This window comes from Vanellus vanellus (genome assembly GCF_965231255.1).
Source record: "Vanellus vanellus genome assembly, chromosome: 1".
NCBI classification, from domain to species: Eukaryota; Metazoa; Chordata; class Aves; order Charadriiformes; family Charadriidae; genus Vanellus; species Vanellus vanellus.
The window spans coordinates 190453483-190478094 of NC_138905.1; the positions used below are offsets into that span (position 1 = coordinate 190453483).

The 24612-nt window shown below is 41.6% G+C and overlaps 1 protein-coding gene across 1 annotated transcript in view; it reads left to right on the forward strand.

Moving 5' to 3' along the window:
- Window positions 1–11587: 11587 nt before the first annotated feature.
- LRCH1 (leucine rich repeats and calponin homology domain containing 1) overlaps window positions 11588–24612 on the forward strand; it is a 136481-nt gene continuing 123456 nt past the window's right edge. Inside the window, exon 1 of the mRNA XM_082483849.1 lies at window positions 11588–11934. Within this exon, the coding sequence (XP_082339975.1) occupies window positions 11670–11934 (265 nt within the window). The 5' untranslated portion in view covers window positions 11588–11669. The remainder of the gene's footprint in view (window positions 11935–24612) is intronic.

Below are 24612 nucleotides of genomic sequence, written 5' to 3' on the forward strand. Positions count from 1 at the left end.
TTTTTGACTTACACCTGTCCTCTCTAGGACAGGGCCACTGAGAAGATAATCACCTGCCAAACACTCTGCAATGTCCTGCAGACCTGTGCCACTTGGTGAGCCGGTCAGCTCCAGCCCTACTGCTGACCCTTCCTTGTGAAGGCAAAATCAGGGGGCAGTATTTTCAGGGCTTTTAAAAAAGGAAAAATAGAAGAGCAATTTCTCTGTTCTCCTACCTCCTCCACTAAGCATTATTCTAGAAGAACATGGGGGGTTTTGTTGCAAAATCAGGTATTCAAAAGGTAGGAACTTCTGGAGTTAATATAATCTCTGTGACTTTAATTTAGCTGTTGGCTCAGGCTTTATGTTACAGTCTCTGTTCATAAAAAGGAATTAATGGCTACACTGGAAAGCTTCGGTTGCCTCAGGGCCAATGATCATGATCTGATTACATTAAATACAGGCATGCATTGCACACTGGCCACCAATAGTGTATGTGTATTGGTTATCCTGAAAATTAAATTCCTGAAACACGGGTAAATTATGAGAAAAGTGTATCGGAGGTAAAATATAGGTAGAAAAATGAAAATAAATATGGGAATTTATTTCAGAGGAGTTTACTTAGATGGAAAAATGTTAAATTTCCCCCTTTGTCAAAGAAGGGACTAAACATCAGTTATGATTCAGTGGCAGAAGGAAATCAGCTGTTGAAAAGACATAATTTCTATAGTGAACAAAAAAAGAACAATCCACATCAGTAAGAAACTATTAAGTGTTGAAAATAGGTAAGTAAAGATTTTAGAAAAAAAAAATCTGCAAATGACAGCTGAGGATAATATGAAAGCATTCGATTATTAGGAACAATGACGACATTTTAGACCCATCACTAGAAACAGCAGGAAAAACTGATATCAGTGATGCAAACAGCCAGAAATATTTTTCAAAATTATTTTTTTTTATTCAGAATAGAGCAGGATTTGTGCTTGAATCCTTGCAAAGTCACGCACGACTTTCAACACGTCAGCAATTAAAGATGTTTAGAAAACACCTTGGAATTGGAAATAAATTCCAGAAGACTGGGAAAATACCGACACCGTGCCAGAATTCAGAGGGTGTGACAAGCCACTAATTATAGGCTTGTTAGCCTGACATCATTTGTAGGAAAAATGACAGAAAAATGACATGGGGTTTCAAGGGAACTGACGTCTACAAATGTAATTATTACCCATCAATATAGATTAATGAAAATGAGTTATTGTAAAGCAAGCCTGATTCCACACTTGAGGAATTTATATAGTTGGCTGATAAAAGTACTGTAATATATTTAGATTTATTAAGACTTTTGACTTAATACTGGATGGTGTTCTGTTAAAAACATGAGCGCTAGCCAATTTTCAGAGATTTATTGCAGATATGTTGCAAATGTGAGGCGCACCTGGTAATTAGCATTTAAATATATGCCTGTCTTGGAGTCAGTCTTCTTCACTTATCTGGTTAAACATCCATGGCCTGACCAAAGTCAGGGTGTATGTGAGGCACTAGGTAATGTAGAGATGCTGTGAATGAAAGATGCAGTGTTGCTGTGCGTAAGTGTTTAGCATATGTAAATAAGTACCTCCAACACAGCTCAGGAAAGGCATTTTATAAGTTTTCTGTGGATTTTTTCCCCTCCCTGTCTCCCGATTTTAACAAACTGTCAACCAAAATCAGGCACACATAATCATCCACACAAAGGCAGTCTGAGGAGGTCCTACAGGCACGCAGAAGTTTGCCCCATACAAGCCAAACCCACTCGGGGACTGGACCAAAAGCTCCCCATGCCCCAGCGCTGATGGGCAGTGCTTGCTGAGAGAGATGTGGAGCCACAGAACTTGTCACAGAAGAAATGCTGCTGCAGTAGGACTTGCTGGCCTGAAGGACAACTAAGTGGCCATAGATGAAAGGTGTGAGGAGGTTGCTCCTGTTTGTGTGAGCTTGACCTGTGTTAAATATACACAAAGAAAGGTGATTTATGACTTCAGAACAAAACTTCTGAAACGTGTTTATGAAACATGCCTTGCTAATGTGGACTATAATTACAGAGAGGGAAATCTCATCAGAGCAGAAGGTATTTGCACAACTAGGGTTGCAATCACCCTAACAATTTCCCAGCTTGATATGATGGAAAAATCAATTCCTTCTTTGCAAACACAGAGAATGCAGAATGTTTTTTGGGGAAAAAAAAGATCAGTAAAGCACTGGTTGCAATCTCTATTTTCCATTTCCATTTTTTCTATAAAAATAATCTCTACCCCCTGCCTATCTGTCATGCAAGGGCTTGAATGTTTTCCCTGACCAGAACTTTCCTTCTTGCTTTTTCTTTTCTTCTGAGTACTAAGAACATTTTTTTCACTTTGTTTTATAGCTGTTTTCATCCTTTCTAAATAGGTCTCTATGCTCCCATGAAATGGATAAAAGATATACCCTTGCCGTCTATATGCCCAAATAGATTCAGGGAAAGGTAGCCAGACCCCTGAAAGGTTTTTCTCAGGGACTTCTGCTGTGTCTCTTTCATTTATTAGAACCACTGAGGACTAGTAATCTGCATTACTGTTTGGGTGTTTTGGTAATAGCAGTGTTTTCAGTGCTACAGGCAACACATGGAAAAAAACATTCCTATTCTAACTGCTACATGTAATATAGGCTACACAGGCTGCTTTGTGTTTTACATATTAACAGAGATGTACAGATCACAGATGAGGGGGATGGGTGGAAAATTGCTTTTCCTTCCCCTTCTCTCCACATACGCTTCACTTAGCTCTGCCTTTTCAGTGTTCAGCTCCTATTGTTAAAAATAGAGTGTGAGGCATTAATTTTAAGAAAGCACTTGAAGGCACAAGGTGAGGGAGATGGCTCAAATAAAACTGGGGAAGAACAGAAAAGGACATTCGGGTAGGTGTCCTTAAATGGCTGCACGTTGAGAATATAAGGATGTGTGCCCTTATGCATGGATTCTGTGTAAAAGTGAGCACCCTCCACTCCCATCAGTTTCTGCAGCAAGGGAGGACATCCCAGGAGCCAAATTGTTGTGACAGACTGGTCAGAGCACCACCCATCCCTGGCCATCTTCCTGGCCTCCACTTCATGCAGGACATGAAACTCTGCAGCTAACCGGATCACCTTTATTTTGCCATGCCCAAGAGCCGGCTGTAACTCCACCTGCCAGCGAGAAGGAAAGCTATCCTGCTGGGTGTGCATTGCCCAGTGTTTATCTGGAGGAAGAGGAGGAAATAAAGGGAAGAGTGCTGCCTGCCCTGCACTGCGAGAACCTGGACTTACCCCATGTCAACAGTTGTTGAGCAGTCAGTCTTACTAGGAACACTGCATACCATTTCTTCCCAAGGGGAATCTATTATTTCCATTGTGCTCCTTGATATTATGCTTCTTACTTCACCAGATGCACTCAGTCGCCAAACATGCAAGCCTGGGTGTATGAAATATGATTCGATATTTATATTGCAAGAGATTCTGGCCAGTAGATGTCTTCTTGCACAGTGTAGTGCAATGAGGTCATTGTTTGATGGGGATCTCCAGCATTTTTTCTGTAATAAAAATAAGAGGAACTTGCCCTAAACAGTAGTCAGTTACTTTGGTTCTTACAAGTATCTTTGGCAAAGACTCAGATGCTCTCATATAATGGTGTGGTTTCGAAAGGGACAGGGACAAGGGACAAGTCACATGACAGGGTTTGTTGGTAGGCTGCAGACCAGAGCACTACCTTTCTAGCAGGCTTGATCTGAGCATTAGTCCTGACAGTGGCTCCCACCCAGCTCCTGTTGTGTCTGGTCAGTGGTACGTAGCCCATGATGTTTTGGAGTGGTGGAAGGTTCACAGCCCCATATTGCAACTGCAGGACCCAGACCTCACTGGAAGGCAGCAGGAGTCTGCTGTGTGAGGATCCTGCTCAGCTCTCAGATGCTGCAAGCCTACAAGGCACTGCTAGGAAGTGCTTTCTACTGCAGGTGGAAGAGCAGTTTCCATCTCCTCTCCTCAGGTTCCTTCCCCAGCATACCCCTGCACCCCAGCCCACCCTGTGCTGGTCTCCAGTCATCCAGTTCACAAGCTGATGACTAATGTTAAGCGACTGTTCTCAGGATGGAGGCTTTATTATGTGTTGGAAGAAGATAAGATTGCTCTAAACCAAGTGGTGAATTCTGTAGCTAACTGGGAGTAAAATGTCTCTGAAATATTGCTCATAAGCTTAATTTGTAGAGTTGTTATAGTTATTGTAGATGTGTTAGTGACTTTTGATGAAACATGTTGAGTCTTTGTTTTTCTCTCTAATACACCAGCAAGTGCTATGTTTCTTGGTAGTTATGTCAAAATTATTGTTGTTGGGATGTTTAAGATGAATTGATCTTTAATTTAATTGATCTTTAATTTTATTAAGATGAATTGATCTTTATGGAAGAGTTGAGGACACTTAGATCATAAACTTTGGTCTTGACTCTTTGCTGCTCTTTTTCAAGAGCGGTCCCATAGTACTTGCAGCATAGCAGCCACAGGGCAAATGTGAATTTAAGTTATTTTTGAGCATCCCAGGACCTGCAAGACACTATCAGCTGCTCTAGCATCATGTATGAACTAGAAAAGAATTGAAGGCTGCTCTTGGACATGCATTTTCTTTGCAAGTCATACAGCCCATATTGAAATATGGAGTATACCGGGCACCCCCTTCATAGTCCAGCACTTCCCTTGGCTGTGTACCAAGGACACGTTCCCCCATAGGACACGTTCCCCCATGGGCCAAAACTTGTCTATCTGTAACACATACAGCTTCCCTTCCATGCAAAGTATTTGAAACTAAGTGGTTAAAACTGAGTGTCCATGTGACTTGCTCTTGTTGTATATTGGCATCCTTGCTGATGTTTGGGGGCTGTTAGGACATCCAAGGAGAAGGTTACTCTTTGCTAGTAAAAGCCTTATTCTCCTGGTGCTATTATTGCAAATAACAATCCAATGAGCCTGGGTGCCTGTTGGAAAGCTAAGATACCCCTTAGGGATGAAATATCTTCTTGGTGAAGAGGTGCTTGTGGCTGCAGAGATTCGTATTTGCGTGCATTATCAAAGCATGATATCTGGCTATTATCTTGTTCTTGTATACGATTCCCCATTCAGGAATCGCATGCATGCTTATTTTTCCTAGTGGAAAAAGCCCTTTTTGCGATTTCACCTTCCTACTTTATTGCTGCCAGTCAACTGGTATCAGCAACATGGTTGGACTGAGCGGGGAAAAGGCATAAACACAGAGCTGGTCAACTAAAATTAGTTACCTCACTCAAGTCAGGTGAGTGGTTTGCAACCACCAGGCTGGTGCTGGTTCACAGCTCTTCCTGAGTTGTCAGGTGTCTCAAGAACTTGTTTATGCCAGGGAGGTGGTTTGTGTGGTTTGCTGGGAAAATATGTATGCTTGCATTCAGGTAGAGCTCTTCTTTCGTTTCCACTGCTGCTTTTGACTTTTAGGCTTTCACATTCTCCACATATATCACAACTGCTTGCTAGGCAGTAGCTCTCTTTGGTCCTGGTGGTTTTGCTGTTCTTGACAGGAATATGAAGCATTTTACCTGCTTGCTGTCTTTCCCATAATCATGAGCATGGGTCTTACAAAATCTTTGCCTTGTGTGCTCCACCTAGAAACTAGAGTCCGACTGCTTGGCTGATCTCTTCTATCTTCTTGCATTTTCTGGATTTTGCAATAGACCAAGGACTCTGTATTTCCATTTCAATTCCATGTGTCGGTGCCAATAGTCTACTGCGGGTAGACAGGTTTGCATAGTTGGTTTTTTTTTTTTGCAACAGACATATAAACTGTAGTATTTCGACAGCATACACTGGAGGCATTGTGGGACTGCCAACAGTGTCTCTCTGTAAATGCTGCCTCATTGCTAGTGACAATAACAAATTGTCTCCTCTATTTTATTGGAAGACAGGTTCTTTCTTACTCTGATGCCTTCTTCCCCTACCAGATGCTGTTTCACATTTTCATAAAGGCAAACTCCTGCAAGACATTCCTTTCCCAGCTTAGGTACGTCTTTGTTCTACTGACCACGGCGCGAATGCCTCTCGGCTCTGTTTCAAGAGGAAGACTCTCACTCCAGTTACAATCCCCTAAATCTCTGCTGAAGTTGTATTTCAGCAGCATATTCAAGGTAATCGTGGATGTAGTTACTGCTCTATCACATTGCCACATTTCAAGGTTATCTGAGAAACTTGGAAGAAACTCTGCCAGTTTACAACTGCTAATAGCCTTTGAACTAAATTAATGTCAGGTATGGGCATGTTACTATGTTGCCTTCAAATGTTTAGTCAGGTGGATTGTTTCAGGGATACTAAGCTACGTTTTGGTTAGTTTACCCTGAGGTCTATTTTCATGACCTCTTAGTGGAGAGCTGAGCTTTTTTTGGTCATGACCTCTTGCAGCTTCTGTCCTGTTGCATCCGAGTCTGTACAGCAGCATTGCTACAGTGACAATGAACCTTGCCAATGCGTCTTGTGTACATGGTGTCATTCGGGATCGATCTTGAGGCAGTTGACCCCCACCAACTACACCAACTATCACTCGGTGTATGTTTTAAGCATGCCCACCTGCTGGGTCTCAGGACACAGCCAGGGAGATGCTTTCCTGAGCTCCCTGAGCTTGCCATGGTCAGTCACTGGGACCAAGAAGTGCTTCTTTGTACTTTGTAGCAATTAAATAATTCTGTCCCCTTATGTAGTGAACTTGCCTGGATCTACGCAAGGATCAACCTTGTGTGTCTTCTGAGCAGTGACCATGCTGCTTACCTACCTTCTGAGCTCCTGCTTTACATATAAGCTTCCCCTCATCACCTGCCTCCTATCAATTAATTCCTCTCTTCTTTTTTCCTTCCCCCCCCCCTCCCCCCCAAGTATTCTGTGAAGCAGGTGCTATATAGATGGATTTTTCTGAGCTGTTTCCTGATATAGCTTCCCTGCCCTCCAAACTCTCTTCACCAGCTTTGCTGCAAGGGAGCTGCAGCGCTTTGCCTGCTCTGCATAGGCCACTCATTCTGCTGGTATGTCTGCTACGAACCGCTTGTCTTAGGCACACCATGAGCAGCTTCAGAAGTCCATGCTTTAATTTAGAGGAGCATCTTTTAATCTGTGGCACCTGAAGCTTCAGTCTGCACACTTTTTCTCTTGGGTTCCGTCCAATAATTTTCCTGGTCCTGATGCCATTATGGTCATGCTACAGAGGATGTATAATGTGGCATTTCTGAGTTGTGACTGCTGTTTTGTGTAGCACCAAATGGAGGTAGCCTTGCAAGTCGAGTGATGCCCCCTTTCTGTTTGGCATTTGACTTTGTGTGTTATTTCTGTCTCCACGACAGACAGCTTGTCCACCTGGCATATTCTCGTGAAGAAAACCTTGGTGTACCCTGACTGCATATGAGCTGCTCCATGCTATTGCCTCTTCAGGATTATCTTAGAGCATATGGAACATGAGGTAAACATCTTGGAACATGAGGTAAACATCTATATGTTGAAGTAAAGTGAGGGCGTCACGCTTCACGCTGTGAAAGTCCCACATCTAGTACAGGACAGGTACTCCACACTGGGGTCATGTGCAACCTCGTGGGGCACTGGCATGCTGCCCATAAGCCCTCGCCCAACTCTGATCTTCACAAGCCTGACGTGGCTTGTGAACAAATAACAAATCTTGTTATTTGCCTCTTTTCTGCCAATTTAGGGTCATAGAAATTCACGCTGAGAGTCTAAGGCTCATGGTCTCTCTCAGCTATGGTACTTTTTGTACATCTCTGACTTCTTGCCACAGCCATTAGGTGTAACACAATTTGCAGAACGGTCATTTCTGCAATCTTTTCCTTCTGCTACACCCATAAGTCTTCCTTCTGCATTCCTTCTCTCTGCTGCTACACTTGTGTCTGCTCACTGAAGAGCACCCACTGTTTTCTTTTCCTTCTAGAGTTAATTTTTAAGCTGCTTTAGGTCTCATTGAAGAGCCAGACAAATGCAAATACTGTCCCATAGGAATTGGGGAGATCATATAGCTGGGGGCAAGGAATGGAAGGGCTGCTTGCAATGACAGCTTGCCACTAGCTCAGCTTACCTGCTGTGCTGTGCCCACTTTGTGATCTGACCAAAGTCAATATATGGAACATGACCTTTTATATACACTGCATGGATAGGTAACTGGTACTGATGTGATTGATCTTTTTTTTTTTTTTCTGTGATGTTTCCAGTTTCTAATCCTTTGTATCTATAGGAACGGAGTTAGATCTGGCACAGCACTCAGGCAGAGAAGAAAGTCAAGGCAATACAGCTTCAGTGCTATACTTCTTTTTTTTTCTCTACAATCTTGATAACATTAGCAGCCTTCAAAGTGCTACTTCCAGGAGTTTCTATGCAGTATCTGATAAGCATGGGTCATGCCCGCATTGCACTTCAGCCGCTCAGATCAAAAAGCAGTTTAAAACAGACTTGGCCCCTGATTATTGGTGTGTGGCCTTGCATTGCTATAAGGGGGAACCTACATCTTTAACCCCTGCTAGACCATGTGCCAGCATAGTCCCAGCCTCTCTATATCCTAGCTATCCTAATGTTGGGTGTTTTAAGGGGGAAGCGCTGTGCTGATGTGTTTGCTTCTGCCAGCTATGGGCCCTTCATGCAAGCCCAACTGGGCAGCCGAGGTGGGCACTCTGTGCCTGCCTGCAGGTAGGGGAGCCTGATGGCTTCTTGGCCCTTTGGGTGCCTCTTGCAAAGGATGACAAGCTGTCCTTCAAATGAGGTTGAGAAAGGTATTGCTGCTAGCCTTCTTCATGCAAGATGCTGTGAATCAAATCCCAGGATTAGCGGTATGGTGTGTAGAGAACGAAGAGCAAAAAACCCCACCTTTTTCTTTTTATCAAAATCAGCACTGGAAATAATTTTGTCTTAACAGAAGCTGGGGTGGAAGGAACATCGTGTCCCACTGGTAAGAAAACTTATCAAACCTCATCAAAAGATAGGCCTGCTACCTAACTGTAAAGAGCTGATGCTGAAAGATAAATTCAGCAGATATGTTGTCTGAATGTTTAGTTCTATATTACTAGTTTCAAAATAAAGTTCCATGATGTTAGATAGTTTAATACACAGGGAATCTCCTGTGCAAAGTCATTTACTGAGTTATAAAACCTATGATATTTCAGACTTCTCTAAGTGTAAAAGAATATAGTACCTAGATCATTAAACTTGCATTTCAAAAAGATTCCATTATGGGGGAGTTATTCACAGTTTACTCAACTTGAACTGCTGTTCATCGACACTTTTCTTTAAATTGCTGAGAAGATGTAGCTATTCATCTGTTCCTTTATGCTTTCCAGCAGCAACACAATGATTGCAAAGAAGCTGGAATTAAGCCTTTTAACAAATCCAAAACATGCTGTGACTAGTGGAAATTTGTGGGAAACACTATCTTAATAACCCACCAACAAGCTTTGTCAAAAGTAATGTGATATCTGGGCACAACTGTTGTAGTAACTGTTGATTTCCTCTTCGGCTAGGGGCTGTTCCAAAGAATGGTGTCAAGAATTGCTCTCTGGTGCACCCAAAATTTTCTTGAACAATGAATTTGTCATGCCGAAATCCAAGATCGCTGCATCAGCCATGAAGAACTAGCAATTGTAGGTGGGAGGGGAGTATGGACTGGAGTTTAAGCTCAGGGCCTATATTTTAGGTGCAGTATAAATATACTTACAGTAAAATAACCCCCTTCATAACCATCTAGCCTTACAGCTCTTTTCTTAATGTACGGCAGGCTCTTTAAAAATGCTGCTGTACTGCCTGCAACACTTTTGCAGTGATGGAATGCATATAAAACATAAATGAAATATGCTGTTACTGACAACTTATCTTAATTGTAAAGAACAAGTTTTTACTGGATATTATGATACTGTTATGTTAAAAGATCTACACACTTTCTCCCTTTTAAGCAGTGCTGTTTCTCATCGTGACTGCTAAACTCACTACGATCTCTCCTGTTTTTCAGAAACTGAGAGTTATTTCCTTGCGGCAATTCTGTCTTCCTTGTCCCTGTAGCACTCAGTGGTTGAACTTCCTGGAGCTGGGAAGGCTTTGGTCTAATGTCAGCCATTGATCGCAACACAGGGTAACTGAGTGAAATGTAATGGCCTGTAAAATACAGGTCATGGGTGATGACGTACAAGTCCTTTTTTAGCTTTGAACTCTGTAAACCCTGAGGAAACATGAGACCTCGCTCCTTTCCCAGTCCTGGGCTCAGCTTTGCAAAGATACAGAAAGTGTGGGGGGGAATAAACACAAACCAACACCCTCGCCCCCTTAGAAAGGTTATTCCATTGAAAATGGAACTGATCATGGCTCCTGTGCTTGGTTTGTCACTCCAAATCACACCTTTGAAGGTCTCTCTTTGGCAGGCTGCCCCCAGGGGCCATGCACATATGTGAACCAGCCCCCGCGGCATAAGCAACTCACAGAAGAGCCTTCTGCAGGTTAGATGCTCCCCAGGGCCTTGTTCAGTGCCAACAGCCACTGCAGCTTCTAATTTTCAAATGAGGTCTGCTGCCTGAGCACATGCATGCTTGCCTGCACCCGTGCACGGTGGTTTCACGCCACCTGACCACAAATTGCCGTGCATCCAGCCCCTGAGCCTGCTGGCGCAGTTAGCGTGGTGAGCAACTTTGGTGGACGCTGGGAGAAAGGGGCAAAGCAGGTGGCGAGCCGACCTTGTGGATGAGCCTGTGAAAGGGAAGGCGATGGGAAATGTGGTGACAAAAAACAATCATGGAATCATAGAATGGTTTGGGTTGGAAGGGACCTTAAAGATCACCTAGTTCCAAGACCCCCTGCCATGGGCAGGGACACCTCCCACTAGACCAGGTTGCTCAAAGGCCCATCCAGCCTGGCCTTGAACACCTCCAGGGATGGGGCATCCACAGCTTCTCTGGGCAACCTGTTCCAATATCTCACCACCCACAGAGTAAAGAATTTCTTCCTAATATTTAATGTAAAACTCCCCTCTTCCAGTTTAAAGCCATTATCCCTCGTCCTATCACTACATGCCCTTGTAAAAAGTCCTTCCCCAGCTCTCCTGTAGGCCCCCTTTAGGGACTGGAAGGCCGCAATAAGATCTCCCTGGAGCCTTCTCTTCTCCAGGCTGAACAACGCCAACTCTCTCAGCCTCTCCTCATAGGGGAGGTGCTCCAGCCCTCTGATCATCTTCGTGGCCCTCCTCTGGACCCGCTCCCAACAGGTCCATGTCCTTGAACAAGGCCGAACTCACCCCTCCTTTTCCCGCCGCCTTTCCGCTTGGCCGCAGCGCCGAGGCCGGGCGGAGGCGCGCGACCGCTAGGTGGCGCCGCAGTGCCCCGCCCCGCGCAGCGCCCGCGGGGGCGGTGTCGGGGGTGGGGAAAGCGAGGGGGGGAGGGGGGAAGGCCGTGGTGGTGAGGCGGAGCATGCGCAGTGGGCGCGCCTCGCCCGGGCCGTTGGCCTCCGCCTCCCGGCTGCGCTGCCGCTCCCCCTCCCCCTCACGGCGGCGGCGCCGCCACCACCACCACAGCGAGCGGGAGGAGGAGGAGGAGGAAGGGAGAGAGGGAAGGAGGCAGGTCCGGTGGCCCTCTCGGCTACCCCCAGCGGCCAGGCGGGCGAGGGGAAAGATGGCGACGCTGGGAGGCGAGTCGCAGCCTTTCCCCGCCGCTGTTCTGGTGGCGGCAACGGCCGGGGTGGGCGGCGGCGGTGGTGGTGGCAGCGGCGGCGGCGGGGGGTCGCTGGGTTTGCAGGCGCCGCTGAACCGCGGTCTGGAGCGGGCGTTGGAAGAGGCGGCGCACTCCGGGGGGCTCAACCTGAGCGGCAGGAAGCTGAAGGAGTTCCCGCGCAGCGCCGCCGCCCTCAGCCACGACCTCTCCGATACGGTGCGGGCAGGTGAGGCCGGGCGAGGAACCGGGGGCGCGGAGGGGAGGGGGCGGTCGGCGCCGGTATCGGCCTGATGGAGCGGGGGGGGGCGGGGTGTCAAGGTGGGTCCCCCGGCGATTTTATCGCCGGGGGACCCACCTTGACACCCCGCCCCCCCCCGCTCCATCAGGCATCCTAGTGTCCTTCAGCCTTCTTGTGAGGAGGACCCCCACTCCCCACCCTTTTCCCTCCGTGACATGAGGCGTTCGTCCTTCCCTGGGCTCGTCCCCACAGGGAAACCGAGCCCCTTCCTAGCTCTCCGTGGACCCTATGCTTTCTTTATTCCTCCCCCCGCCCCCCCCGCCTTGGTGTATGAGGTAGGTGTTTGCTCCCATATGGCTGGATCGCTGCACACTCCCCCCCCCCCCCCATTCCTCCATTCCACTCCCCCCTCTGCATTTGGTGAGGCAGAGCTGGCTCTCCCGTGGCACACTGGGGGAATGTGTGTGTGTGTGTGTGGAGGGTGGTGGTGGGAGGAATTCTTGCTCGCACCTGTCTTCTTCTCCCTCTGGGGAATGTGCATCTCTTGTGCCACCCTTCCGTGACCGCTGAGGTTTGAGGTGGTGGCCAGCCAGCCAGCCTTTGAATCGGTTGTGGGAGGAATGCGTGCGCGTGCCAAGGTGGATGCCTGCCCTGTCTGTCCCACTGCTTGTAGGTGGACCCACCTGGCATGGAGGGGATGCAGGTCTGTATGTAACCACATTAAGACACTCATGTGCCTCTGAACATGTCACCTGTTTGCATGATATAGGTGGAGACATGCCCATAGGAACACTTTTGCTCTGCAGCTATGCCAGGGAGTGTGTTACCTTTGACAAATATCACTTGTTCAACACTGGGGTTGACATCCACCCTTGTATCCGTACAGTCACGTAGCCATAGTTCCAGCTCTGTATGCAACGCTATCTTCCGAAGCAAATGTGGAGAGAAATCACCGTCTTCACAAGCACTTTACATATTCTACAGTGGGGACACCGTTGCATAAATCTGCAGAGGGGACAGGCCTAACAACCCTGCAGGCAGGAGTGATGAGGGGAGGTGTATCCAGTCTGTGTTTATTTTGTTCTCACACCCTCCTTCCAACATGAAAAAAGGCATGCTTGTTTCTCATTAAGGGGGCAGACCCCCACAAAGGGTCTGATCTGTTTTCCTGCCCCTGTTTGTGTCAGTGGTTGGAACCTAATCCATTCTTTACACAGTATCACTACGTAGAACAGTACAAAACCACACTAGAATAATATATTACTGTATTCCTAAGATCTTTAGTGTACCGCCTCCACATGCCCTTTTATGTCCCCGTTTGCCTGCTGAAGATAGTTGTGTTGTAACAGCAAAAGAGCAGACAAGTATTCACTTGTTTTTGTCCCACAAAACAGCAGGTGCTATACCTGCATGCAAACATGTGATAACTCGAACCTAAATTCTCAACTGCTCCTGCACATGAGGGTATTTATGCCTTCCTGTATGTGGAAACATATGTGCTGACTGCGTATTTGTATCTATCCCAGCTATAAGTAACAGAGTGATGTCTCAGATGTGTGGTAGATGTCATATGTAATTGTTATTTAGCTATGTCACTTGTTTGCTGTTGCTGAATGGATTTCACAGCGGTCCATAAGAACACCTATATCATCATATCAATAGAAGAGAAACATGAAGGAAACTTGATGAATGAAACTACCGTGAATTGGTAGCATGAATTGCCCTGCTAACCATTAACTAACTCAGTAGCAGATGTGATAGTGAAAGGAATAAGATGTGATAGTGGGACTGTATGCAGTTAGAAGAATGACTTTCAGCTTCTTTTCCCAAGCAACATGTTTTATCTCTTTTCTAAAGTTGTCATCTGATGAAGACGTGTGGTATGAAATAAGTAGTTTGGAAATCCAGAAAGTTAGCTTGTTCGGTTTGACCTAATATTGATCTGTTGGAAAACAAAATAATGTACTGGAAAAAAATTCTTTGATTGGCACTGATTACATGTTAGTATTTGTATATTGTGTAAGTATGTTCTGTACAAGCATAAGCTGTGTGTTGTATGTATTGGTAGTACAAGCTTGTTACATGCTTACTTGTTCTAGTAAATTTTCTATTCCAAGGAGAGCTTGGGAAAAAAGTGGTCTTTGCCTTCAAGCATTAATGTGCTTGAAAGCAAATTTGGAATTTACATAGAAGACATTCAATATGGAATTAAATGTAGAATGGGATTTACATTCTCTTTTTGTTTGGTATAAACAGCAGTGTAGAGCAGCCCATGTCTCAATATTGTAACAACAGCACCTCTCTTTCATTGTCCCGTTTTAGGAGAATGGTGTGTTAATCTATAGTTACTTTATATTTTTGTTTGTAACAGCATGTTGTAACTGTTTAAGAGAATTATTTGCCTTGTGAGTTAAGTCATATGTTGATATATTTCTGAAAAATCTGTGTTCCTTTTCACTTGTTACATTACATAAGTAGAATATATAAACACAAGAGACACTTGGCTTAAGCCCAGATTTCTGAAGCTCTTGGGGCAAACTCTTGATGGGAATTTTCTCTCTTGCTTCCTCTCCATAAATGTGCATAGTATAAAAACAGTACTTTCTTATAATACTTGGAATATGTCCTCACAGTGAGTGACTTTTACTTTTGGATTTGATATGCTGACATGTCGCTGAAACCCTGAAACTTTGGTTTTTGAGGTAGGGGTAGCCTTTCACTGTTAAAGCTGTTTTGCTAAAGAGGGCCAATCTCACTGGAAAATAAGGACAAGTTGTTGATTTAGAGAAGACTAGTCTGAGGGATTGAGTTTAGAGATCTGAGGAGCAGGGGATTTCCAGAAAACTGAAACCATGTCTGCATCTTGACAGTGTCTTAACATTAGATACTGACAGTATTTTTTGGATTGAGAAAATGATGGTCTACAGATACTCTCAAAATATTACCAAGCTTGTTTTGTAGAAAAGTTCTGAGTGCTTTAGGTAGGTCTGAGGAGGACAGAAGTGTTAAACTTTAAATTCTCTGTTCATGCATTTGTTTTTTTCCTGAAGTTAGCAGTTGGATTTTATATAACAATAGATGCACTTATGAAAGGGATGTAGCTTGGTTGCCTTTAACAGCTGGGACTCAATTGCTTGACTTTTCTAGTTGTTATTGCTATACATTCGGTAGTAACTGTAAGAGGCTTAACTACACTTGTCGCTTTCTGTTCGTGTGGCTTCTTGGTATGCTTTTCCTTCTGTGACTTTTATTTGTATTGAATACATCTTGCTTATAGAGACATGATAGGAAATTTCTTCGGCAGTCTTTGAAAGTTTTGCTCAAGAGCTGAGTGACCCAGTCAGATGAACTTTCAGGCAGTATCTTTGCACACAGAAGGGAGTTTGCCTGGCTTGCAGTACTGTTAGAAGAAAATAAAACCTCTATGTAAAGTATCTTGAGTTTAGTCAGATGTTTTAAACCACATCAGTGTGGATGCATTGCAAAAACCATTTCAAAAATAATAAATGCTATTCTTATCACTTTTATTACAGGCTGGGTTATGCAGAAGACAGTGGCACAGTAATCACATAGTTCTTAAGTAATAGTATGCAATTATATTCCTCAAAACCACTGGGAATGCTGGAAGCATGTAAGTTTATAAAAGAGGAAAAAAAAGCCCCAAAGCTGTTACTTAAATGTGTAACCATGGCTGCTTGTATCACTTCAACCTCTTTCTATAGGCTTTGGCTATATTTCTGAAGACAGATCCTCTGAACCTTTTCTGGTGAATAGCTGTTTTATCCATTTCTATTCTGCGGGTTAGGCACATGAGGAAGGATTACTTGCTGCTGCTTGTGATGACGTGGGAGAGAAGCAAGTATTTTTTTTAATCAAGTGTTAGATTGTTTGAAAAGAAATACAGATTGAAGTATTTGAATTCTAGTTTGGACAGCATGATATTCTGGAAAGAATATGTGTTTATTTTTTGTGCTTTAGAATGCTCACTAGACAAAATAACTCCTACCTGCTGTTTTTTAAAAATGTTTATAAATGGACTGTGCTCTCCAGACAATGCTTAGCTGAAGACATCTTAGCCTGCCTGGCAGCATCTTTGAAATGTATGGACTGTATAACCACAGATTTGTTTTCAAGTTGCTCCAAAAATCACAGTAACACCTGAACAGCTATCTGAGAATGTGTAGAGATTTAATTTTAGTTTTTGGGGCACTTTAGTTTGAATTTTGACATCTGAGTGCTTCCTGTGGGATAATGTAAAGGGAAGAAAAAAACAAACAGATTTACAAGTTGTCTTCCGTCACAGTTAAGTCCAGGAATGCATTTGTTTGTACCCAACAGCTCAAGTTCTTTCTGCTTGTCTTTCTGAAAGATTTATTTCTTGTTTTGGAGACTGGAACTGGTTCAGGTGAAATATGTTCCTTTCAGTCTTCTTTGCTAATAAAAAAAAATAAATCTTATTTCTGATTTTTTTTTTTTAGAAAAGCAACTGTATATATTAGATTGCTGTAATTCATTCTCACTGATATTCTTCAACTCCTTTATTAATGTAATTCTTCCTTCACTTTGGGGAATTCTTTTAATTATAGCAGTAGATGTGCAGTTGGTTCCACTTATTATAAATTCAGGTTGCACTGGGAAGGATGTCACAGATACAGATTAGCTTGTTTGTGCTACTGCACACTTTCATGAGCCAAAAATGACCACCAAGTGGACTTTTCTTTAGAATTTGTTTATTATTTGGTCACTAGGGAAGAAAGGAGATTTGATCTGTCCCTCTCCTTTTAAGAATTCTCTCTGATAATTAGTGCTTTGAATAGGTTATAATTCATGATCTTGAATTCGTATTTTGATCACATTGTGGGTTTTTTTGGATGAGGCTTCTTGAGAATCTTTCATTTTGCTCATTTTATCCAAACTCATATCAATAAAAATAACATCTTTAATTATAAATCTGAAAAAAAGCCCAAACCCTCTGTTTCTTCTTTATGTTCAATAGTTGGTCCCTTTGTACAGCCTTCCTGTGTTTATTTGAAGATTTCTAACCATACTTATTCTGTTTCTTACACAAATAACATCCTAAGTGTGCTAAGAGAGGAAGAGAGGAGGAAGTATGTTTGTTTATTCTCACAAATGAATTGAATATTGCCCTGCAGCCCAAACTTATGGAATGTAACTGTTTTTTGAAATTACTATATAATGTGTCTTTATATCAAAGCTAAAAAAATGAAGATAAGTCTATTTTGTATTGATTATTATATATCCAACAGTATAAATACAATTTCACATGGTAACTTCATAATGTGGTCTCTTTGGACATCTCTGTATTAACATATTCTAGTTTGTGTTTTCTTTTTTCCCTCATAAGCAATGCTTTGTGAAAGAGCTTTATCAAACTAAATGATTTTATTAGAAGCATAGATGTGCTTAGCTACTTATAACTTCAGAATACCCTTTAAACAGGGTCCTGTTGTTATTCTTTTTTTCTTTTTTTTTTTTTTTTTTTTCTTCCCCAAGTCTGAGTATGTCCTTGCTTCTGGATCATATAAACTTCAGGGCTATTGACTCCTGTTGAAGAGTCTATTAGTTCTTTTGCTATATAGGGTCTAGTCAGTTGTGCTTTTGAAAGTTAGCTCTTTTGTCTGGAGATTTATGCCCCCATAGCTGAAAGGCAGTCAGTGACTTTGCAGGTGCTGTTAGGCTCTTCTCATCACAAAATAAAGTGAATTATCTCAGAGTGCCTTTTGTTGCATGAAACAAATTAGGAGTACTCAATTTTCTGGTTACTGTTTCAGAATGTGGCTTGAGCATATTAATGGCTTTCTAGCACTGACTCTCTGTGTGTGTGAGTATGCGTGTGTGTCCATCTCCTTCCCCAGTGTGGGATTTTTTTTGTTTGTTTCTTTTTTGGTTAGCTTGCTTTGTAGAGAAGCTTCAAAACTAGTGCAAGGGCTAAGAGGTAGGAGAGATGACAGCCTAGAAATCGTATAATAGGATGGAGGGTGGAACCCCTCAATTTCAGCAGGAATAAGCTCAGCTGTTTATTGAATATTTACCCTTAAAGTTAACTTCCAATTTAGGGTGGTGGTTTAAAAAAAAACAGCTCTACTTAGAATTGTCAAAGCCATGTCTGGCCATGCTGTGCATGTAAATGGATGAAAACCAATTGCTTTTGTAGAGATGTTGTCAATTTGTGTGTCCTTGGCCCATCTGCCTTGAAACAGACTGACTCAGAGCTCCAAAAGTGTTATTATGGTAGTAAAGGTGTTGCAGGTTCCTTTTCAAATGCTTCTAGCTGAACAACTTTGTTTTTGAAGATCCACTTGCACATCACAGGCCTTTGGGGAGGTAGAAGCTAAATATCCTTACCTGGTTTGTGAACCTCCTCTTGTTCCTTCCCCTGGTCTGTTTCTTTTGTGTCCTCAGCACAAAAGACATCTTGGTTCAGACATCTGTAAAACAGGAGGGACAGTGTGAATCTTAATATACAGTTACTATATGTAGAGTTTTGAAAACACTAAGTGATTTTGTGAGGGGGAGAGAGCAGGGTAGAATTGGCTATGACAAAGAATGAATATGAATATTCATTCTGAATATGAATATGAATGAATATGAATATTCATTCTGAGCAAGAATATTTGCCCAGTAGAAATGTGACATTGGCATTTTCCCCCTTCCTCTTCCAAGTAATACAGGTTTGAACAAGAAAATGGATAGAAAGAAGATACTGTTTAAAGGTGGAAGTGTCATACAAAGTGAGTGAAAGTTTATGATGTACCGAGTGAAAATATATGAAACAGTGGAAGTGAAAGAAGGGAAAGAGTTATCAGCAGGGCAGCGAGCTCTTTATTCTTGGTTGTGTGTAATGGCTTGGGATACTCTTCTGATATCTGTACAACTGAGGAAAAATGGATTTCTTCAGGAGTTACATTAATAATGATGATTAGAATTTTATGAACAGAGAATTAGATAAACAGAGAAAATTATTTGACTTTAATATACATGACATTTACAGGCTTTATGCTACAAATAATAGTTTAAAATTCATACTTTAAAAGATTAACTATTGAATTTAATTTTGGGAAGGTTATCATCCGTTTGCCTGCAGAAGGAAAAGCCAGTGACCTTTTTGCTGCTTACAGAGTTGCAAAAGCTGCCAAGACGGAGGGACTGATGTTTTACATATCAGAATGACCGTTCTAGGAAGGATGAGTAACTTCCCCAGGCCAGAGACTGTTCATTCTGGCTGCTGTGTTCTTGCTGGCTCTGTTAGTAAGCATCTATTAGATTTGTGAACATTCCCAAGCTGGTTAGATCCCTAATCCACGATTAAAATCAATATGATTTAAATAATTTAAATGGCACTTCTGAAACCAGAGAGGTATCCTTAAGGTGTTCTACTGAGACCAGAATTATGAAAATAGCATACTGATTTATTGTTCTCCGATGTGTAAAACTGAAAGAGCCAAAAATGTTATCACCGTATTCAGCGTGCAGATCACTGTCAAAAGTGGAAATCGGTGTTGTGTCTCGTCACTTCTGACTGCTCTCTGCTGAGCATATTTTGCAAGGTATAATACACACATCAGAGTAGTTCTTTGGAAAGGTACTGAGGAGTTAAGCTTCTGGAGGAATAATTACTTTCCGCTAAATTTGTGGCTAGATGCATCCTTGTGGGAGGAGTTCAGTTCTAAAATTCTAACACTTCTCCCCAGCCTCTTTCCCAGCAAGGGTGTCTTGCTGGCCAGCTTGCCTTTTTATCCCTTTCTTTCCTTGTATGGTGCAGAACATCATAATGTCTGTAAACCTCCTAACTATTTAAAAATAGAAATAACAATAACAGTCTTTCATCCTTCTATCCCAGTCCGTAGGAGAAATATTTTTAAAGAAAAAAAAAAAAAGTCAAGACTTGTGAGTGAGATGATGATCTCAGCAGAGCCTAATGAGGGTTAGTTTTGCATTTAATTTGAAGCTTGAGGTTTGCACTCACTTTTGAAGCTGCATGAAATGTTTCATATTCAGCTGAGCCTGTGGGAATTCTGACTCCTTTAGCTAGTTGATAATTTCACGATGCCAATGTGAGGTAGCTGTTCTAGGTATGGTTTGAGAAATTACTGGAAGTAGCTGGAGGTTTTGAATATCAGAATGGAGTTCTCAAATTGATCTTTATGAGAAGCAGAGCAAGAGCAAAATAGCTCAGCACCATGTTAACAGTGACCTGTGCTGCTGAATGGATAAGGTTTTTATGTTGATTTTCTGTAGCTGGGTGATTTTATTTCTTGGTGTGAGTTGCAGTAATTGTAATACTGAGTCTTGAGGGTGCGAACTTGCACAGGTGGTTTTCTTTTTCTTGGTTTGGAAATACTTATTGTAGAATGGAGGGAATTATTTGTACTGAACAAATAGAAAAATATATTGAAGATAATTGTTACCTTTTCTGTTTTTCAGTAGATTAATTTATTGAAATCCACCAACTGCTTGCATATATAAATTACACATGTTTAAAGATTATAAATGTTTTGTGTTTCCCTATGATTGTTTTTGTGCTTTTCTTGATAATACTTCCTTTCTGAAGTGGATGTTGCCAATATCAAGGTAGATGTGAAACACCTGCTTTAACAGAACTTTTATTTTCTTCCAAAACTGCAGTGCTATAAAGTGCAAGATTGGTAACAGATTTGATTTGTAGTTTTTGGATTTAACTACATTGCCTAGTTAGGTGTTTTCTGCTAATGCAGCCCTATAAATACTTCCTTCTGCTAGAAGGAGACACTACTGGGACAGCTGGCATTAATATGTGGGTGGAGGATTTAAGGTAAATAATTTTTTGAATTAAAGAAACTAAATTCAGTAAAAAAAAACCCTTGGAAGTATATTTAAACGTGGCATGTGCCTTGATATCTTTATATTATAGATTATAATATATAGTGGTATGTTTCAAAAGTAGCAAAGTAACTACAAATGACAATTTCACTTTGATTTATCCTGTGTAGACAGACATGTCAGGTTTTTTTAACATCTAAAGTCTGCATCTTTGGTTGTGTTATTTGCAGTGACATCAGTCCTTTGTAGGACTACATTAGACAGGCAAAAAGTAACAATGAAAAAAATCAGATGAGAAATAAAAAAATCCTTCACACTTAAATATGAAGAGAAAAGCATGAAGGACAAGTTGGATCTGTTGTTTGCTGAACAGAAAGAAACAGGTTCATAAAATGTGTGCAAAGATAAATTGGTGATCTCTGAAGCTGATAGAGAAGTTTTGAGAAATGGGCAAGAAGTGGGGTACGAAAAGAAAATTGGATCAGAGATTAATCCAAGGAAAGAAGTGAAGCAAAATACACCCTTGGATGAGGCTTACAGGAAGTAAGGCAAAAGTACAAATACAACAGTTCATGTATCGTAAGAACCTTCTGTCACAGAATCACAGAATGGTCAGGGTTGGAAGGGACCTCTGGACATCATCTAGTCCAACCCCCCTGCCAGAGCAGGGTCTCCTACAGCAGGTTGCACAGGACGGCGTCCAGGCAGGTTTTCAATGTCTCCAGAGTGGGAGACTCCACCACCACTCTGGGCAGCCTGTTCCAGTGCTCTGCCAACCTCAAAGTAAAGAAGTTCCTCCTCATATTTAGATGGAACTTCCTATGTTCAAGTTTGTGCCTGTTACCTCTTGTCCTATCACTGGGCACCACTGAAAAAAGACTGTTCCCATCCCCCTGGCACCCTCCCTTTAAATATTTATAAGTATTGGTAAGATCCGCCATCAGTCATCTTTTCTCTAGACTAAAAGGACCCAACTCCCTCAGCCATTCCACATAAGAAAGATGCTAGAAGAATATAAATACAGTGAAATTGGTATCGTGGTAAGCGAAGTTATTATTAAAATGACTTTTTTAAAACTGTTTGAACTTGTAACTGTTTATAAATTTACTGACAGGAGAAATAGGGGGTAAAACTATTTGACAGGTCATACCCTTGCCATTATTATATTACTGTATTTTGAGAATAGTGAGGCCGAGCTGAATTTATTCAATTCAGTCTTCTTAAGGCACGACAAATGTAGTAACAACAAAGCTGTCTGTTTATTTCTTGGGGGAAGAGGAAGAACATAGTGTCATTCATATGTTATATAATTAAAAAAATAGAGACAGTGATGAAGATTTCTGGGGTGGGATTTCTGGCCAAAGATGAAAGGAACCTTCTCAGCAGTTGGCGGTGCAGGGGGAAGATGCGCTGGTTATTAAACAGCAGCTGTGATTGGTTAAGGAGAGAAGCTTAAACCCAGGTTTCCCATCCTTGTTGTATGTTGTGTTGCTAGGGCTTATTTTTAAATTTTATTTTGAGTTCACCCCAGTTCAAGAAAACTGTCTTTTTGCCTTCCAGTATGTACAGTGTTGTTTCCCTACTCAGTAAGTTTTGCCTGCGATCCCTGTTCCAAGATTTGAATTTCACTCTGGCTGAATGCCTACTCCTTGCTTGTGTTTCATTTACCAGCCAGTTCAGATTGCTTTGTGTTAGTGACTTGGTTTTTTTCCTCACTCACATGTGTGCTGTCACTTGCAAGTTTTACCAGAGGTGTCATTTTTTCCCTGCTTAGAAGTGTTTTTGAAGATGTACGACCAAGAATGTTTGTGGAGTCCATCTAAAATGTTTAATGTTTCCATACTTTGTCTTATTTTAAGACCTATCAGTACCAGTACCTAGATGTAGACAACATCAATGTACTTTGTCATTGCGTGTAGTTCTTAATTATTATTTTTAATGTCTCATGAGCAGATGACATATTTTCTTAGACAAAATGTGCAAAAACTAATAGAGTGCTTTACTGAATTATAGCTGTATTATAACGGATGTTTCCATTCATCATCTGAAATTTCAAAACTGTCATGTTAACTTGTCAATGTGTAGTTTCATCCATTACTTTTCTGAGGTCTTTTGGGGGGGTGAAAGAGGCTGCTGAGTCTGAAATTGCTTGTTTTTTTTTTTTTACAAAATTGGGACATTTCTTTCCCATCTTTGGAACTGCCCATTTACTTATTCAAATTCAGCATGAAAGGTGAAGGAGATGTATGGCAAGCTTTCCAAAGAAAATCTTTGATGCAAGTGGTATGTATCTTATGATTTGAATGAAAAGAGAATCTAATATAAAATATTCAATAACTTCAATTTGCTCAAATTTGTGTAAGGTAATTTAGAGGCAAGACAGCCACTTTCTTGGTATATTCTTTTGTATCATGGTATTGCAACTATTACTTCTATGTTAAAATGTGCTGTGTATAACTTGACATTCAGCCAACCAATCAGAAACTTCTCCAAAACTAGTCTTTTGAATTTCTACTATTTTGATTAATCTAAAAGCCTTTTATGTAATTATATTGAGTGTTAAAATAATTAAGTAAAGAGCTGTTTTCTAGTTTTAGTTGGTTCTAGCATAGAACTCTGTTTCTGTTAAAAATTGCTTTGCAAACCTTTCTCTTCTCAGTGAGGTTTTGTTGTTGTTGTTCTCTAATGATGCAAGTTATCCCTGGTTTCACAGATTGGAAAAATTGAGGAGCAGAAATTTTGAATTACTTAATCCAGATCTCAGAACAGGTCAAGTACAAAACTGTGAAAGGGATCCAGCTTTGCTTGTCTTTTATTTTACATCTCAATCAAGGTAGTGTAAGATATGTGGAAGAATGGATGTTGAAGCATTTGAATTGAAGCTTTATTCTGGCAGATGTTGGGGTCGTAGTTAAGAAATAAACCTTGAAGGTTTCATTATGGTCTTAAGTCCTGGGAATGATTTTAAATGTATTAGCACAATGCAGAAGCAAAGAGCTCACTTTATAGTAGCATCTGGCACAGAAGCATGGTAGTACGATTCAGAAATATTCAGTCTCTAAAAGAATATCAGTATAGATTTGCAATCAGTTAAGAATCAGGTAATACGAAACAGTATTAACTTCACAAAAAAATCAGTATTTTGGCAAGAAGTGCTGTACTCCCTCTGTTAGTTTTCATATCTTTGTACATTTGGCTTCCTAGAGAACTGAAAAGGTTATTTTTGGCCGAGTGCCCAAGGCTAAAAATGGCTTCTGGAATCTTGAACAGTTCTGTGCGGTAGTAACATAACTGCAGTAATTGGTAGTCTCACTGAAGCATTTTAGTTATGCACTTAAATGTTAAGCTGTGGGAGATGAGCCTTCCAACATCCAGTTTATCAGAGAAATTTAAGCCATGTTTGTCTATGAAGCAATGGTAGCCTGAAAAAAAAGAGGCTTTTCCACAAGTAGTCATTAAAGGGGAGTAAGAATGAGTGTAAGGTTTAGCGTCTACAGGGAAAGGCTCTAAAACGAAGAAATAAATCATGGTATTGCTATGGGAATAGTGAAGCATAAGTGTTGCAATTGAGACTGTACATGTGGGGAATAGAATGAGTCTGTGAAGTTCCCTTATGCTTCTAGCCAATATAGTAGGATTTACCTTTAAAAGTGAAAAAAACCCCAACCAAACGCTGCTGCCCAAGAAACAAGTAGACCAGATACTATATATGAATGTGTGCTTATAATAAATGTAGGCTTCTGAATGTTTTCTGAATAGTTTGGAAGATTACATAACCAGGAGTTTGGAATAGTCAGGAGAATAATGAGAGGTTAACTATTTAACTCTGCAAAATCTTACACCAGT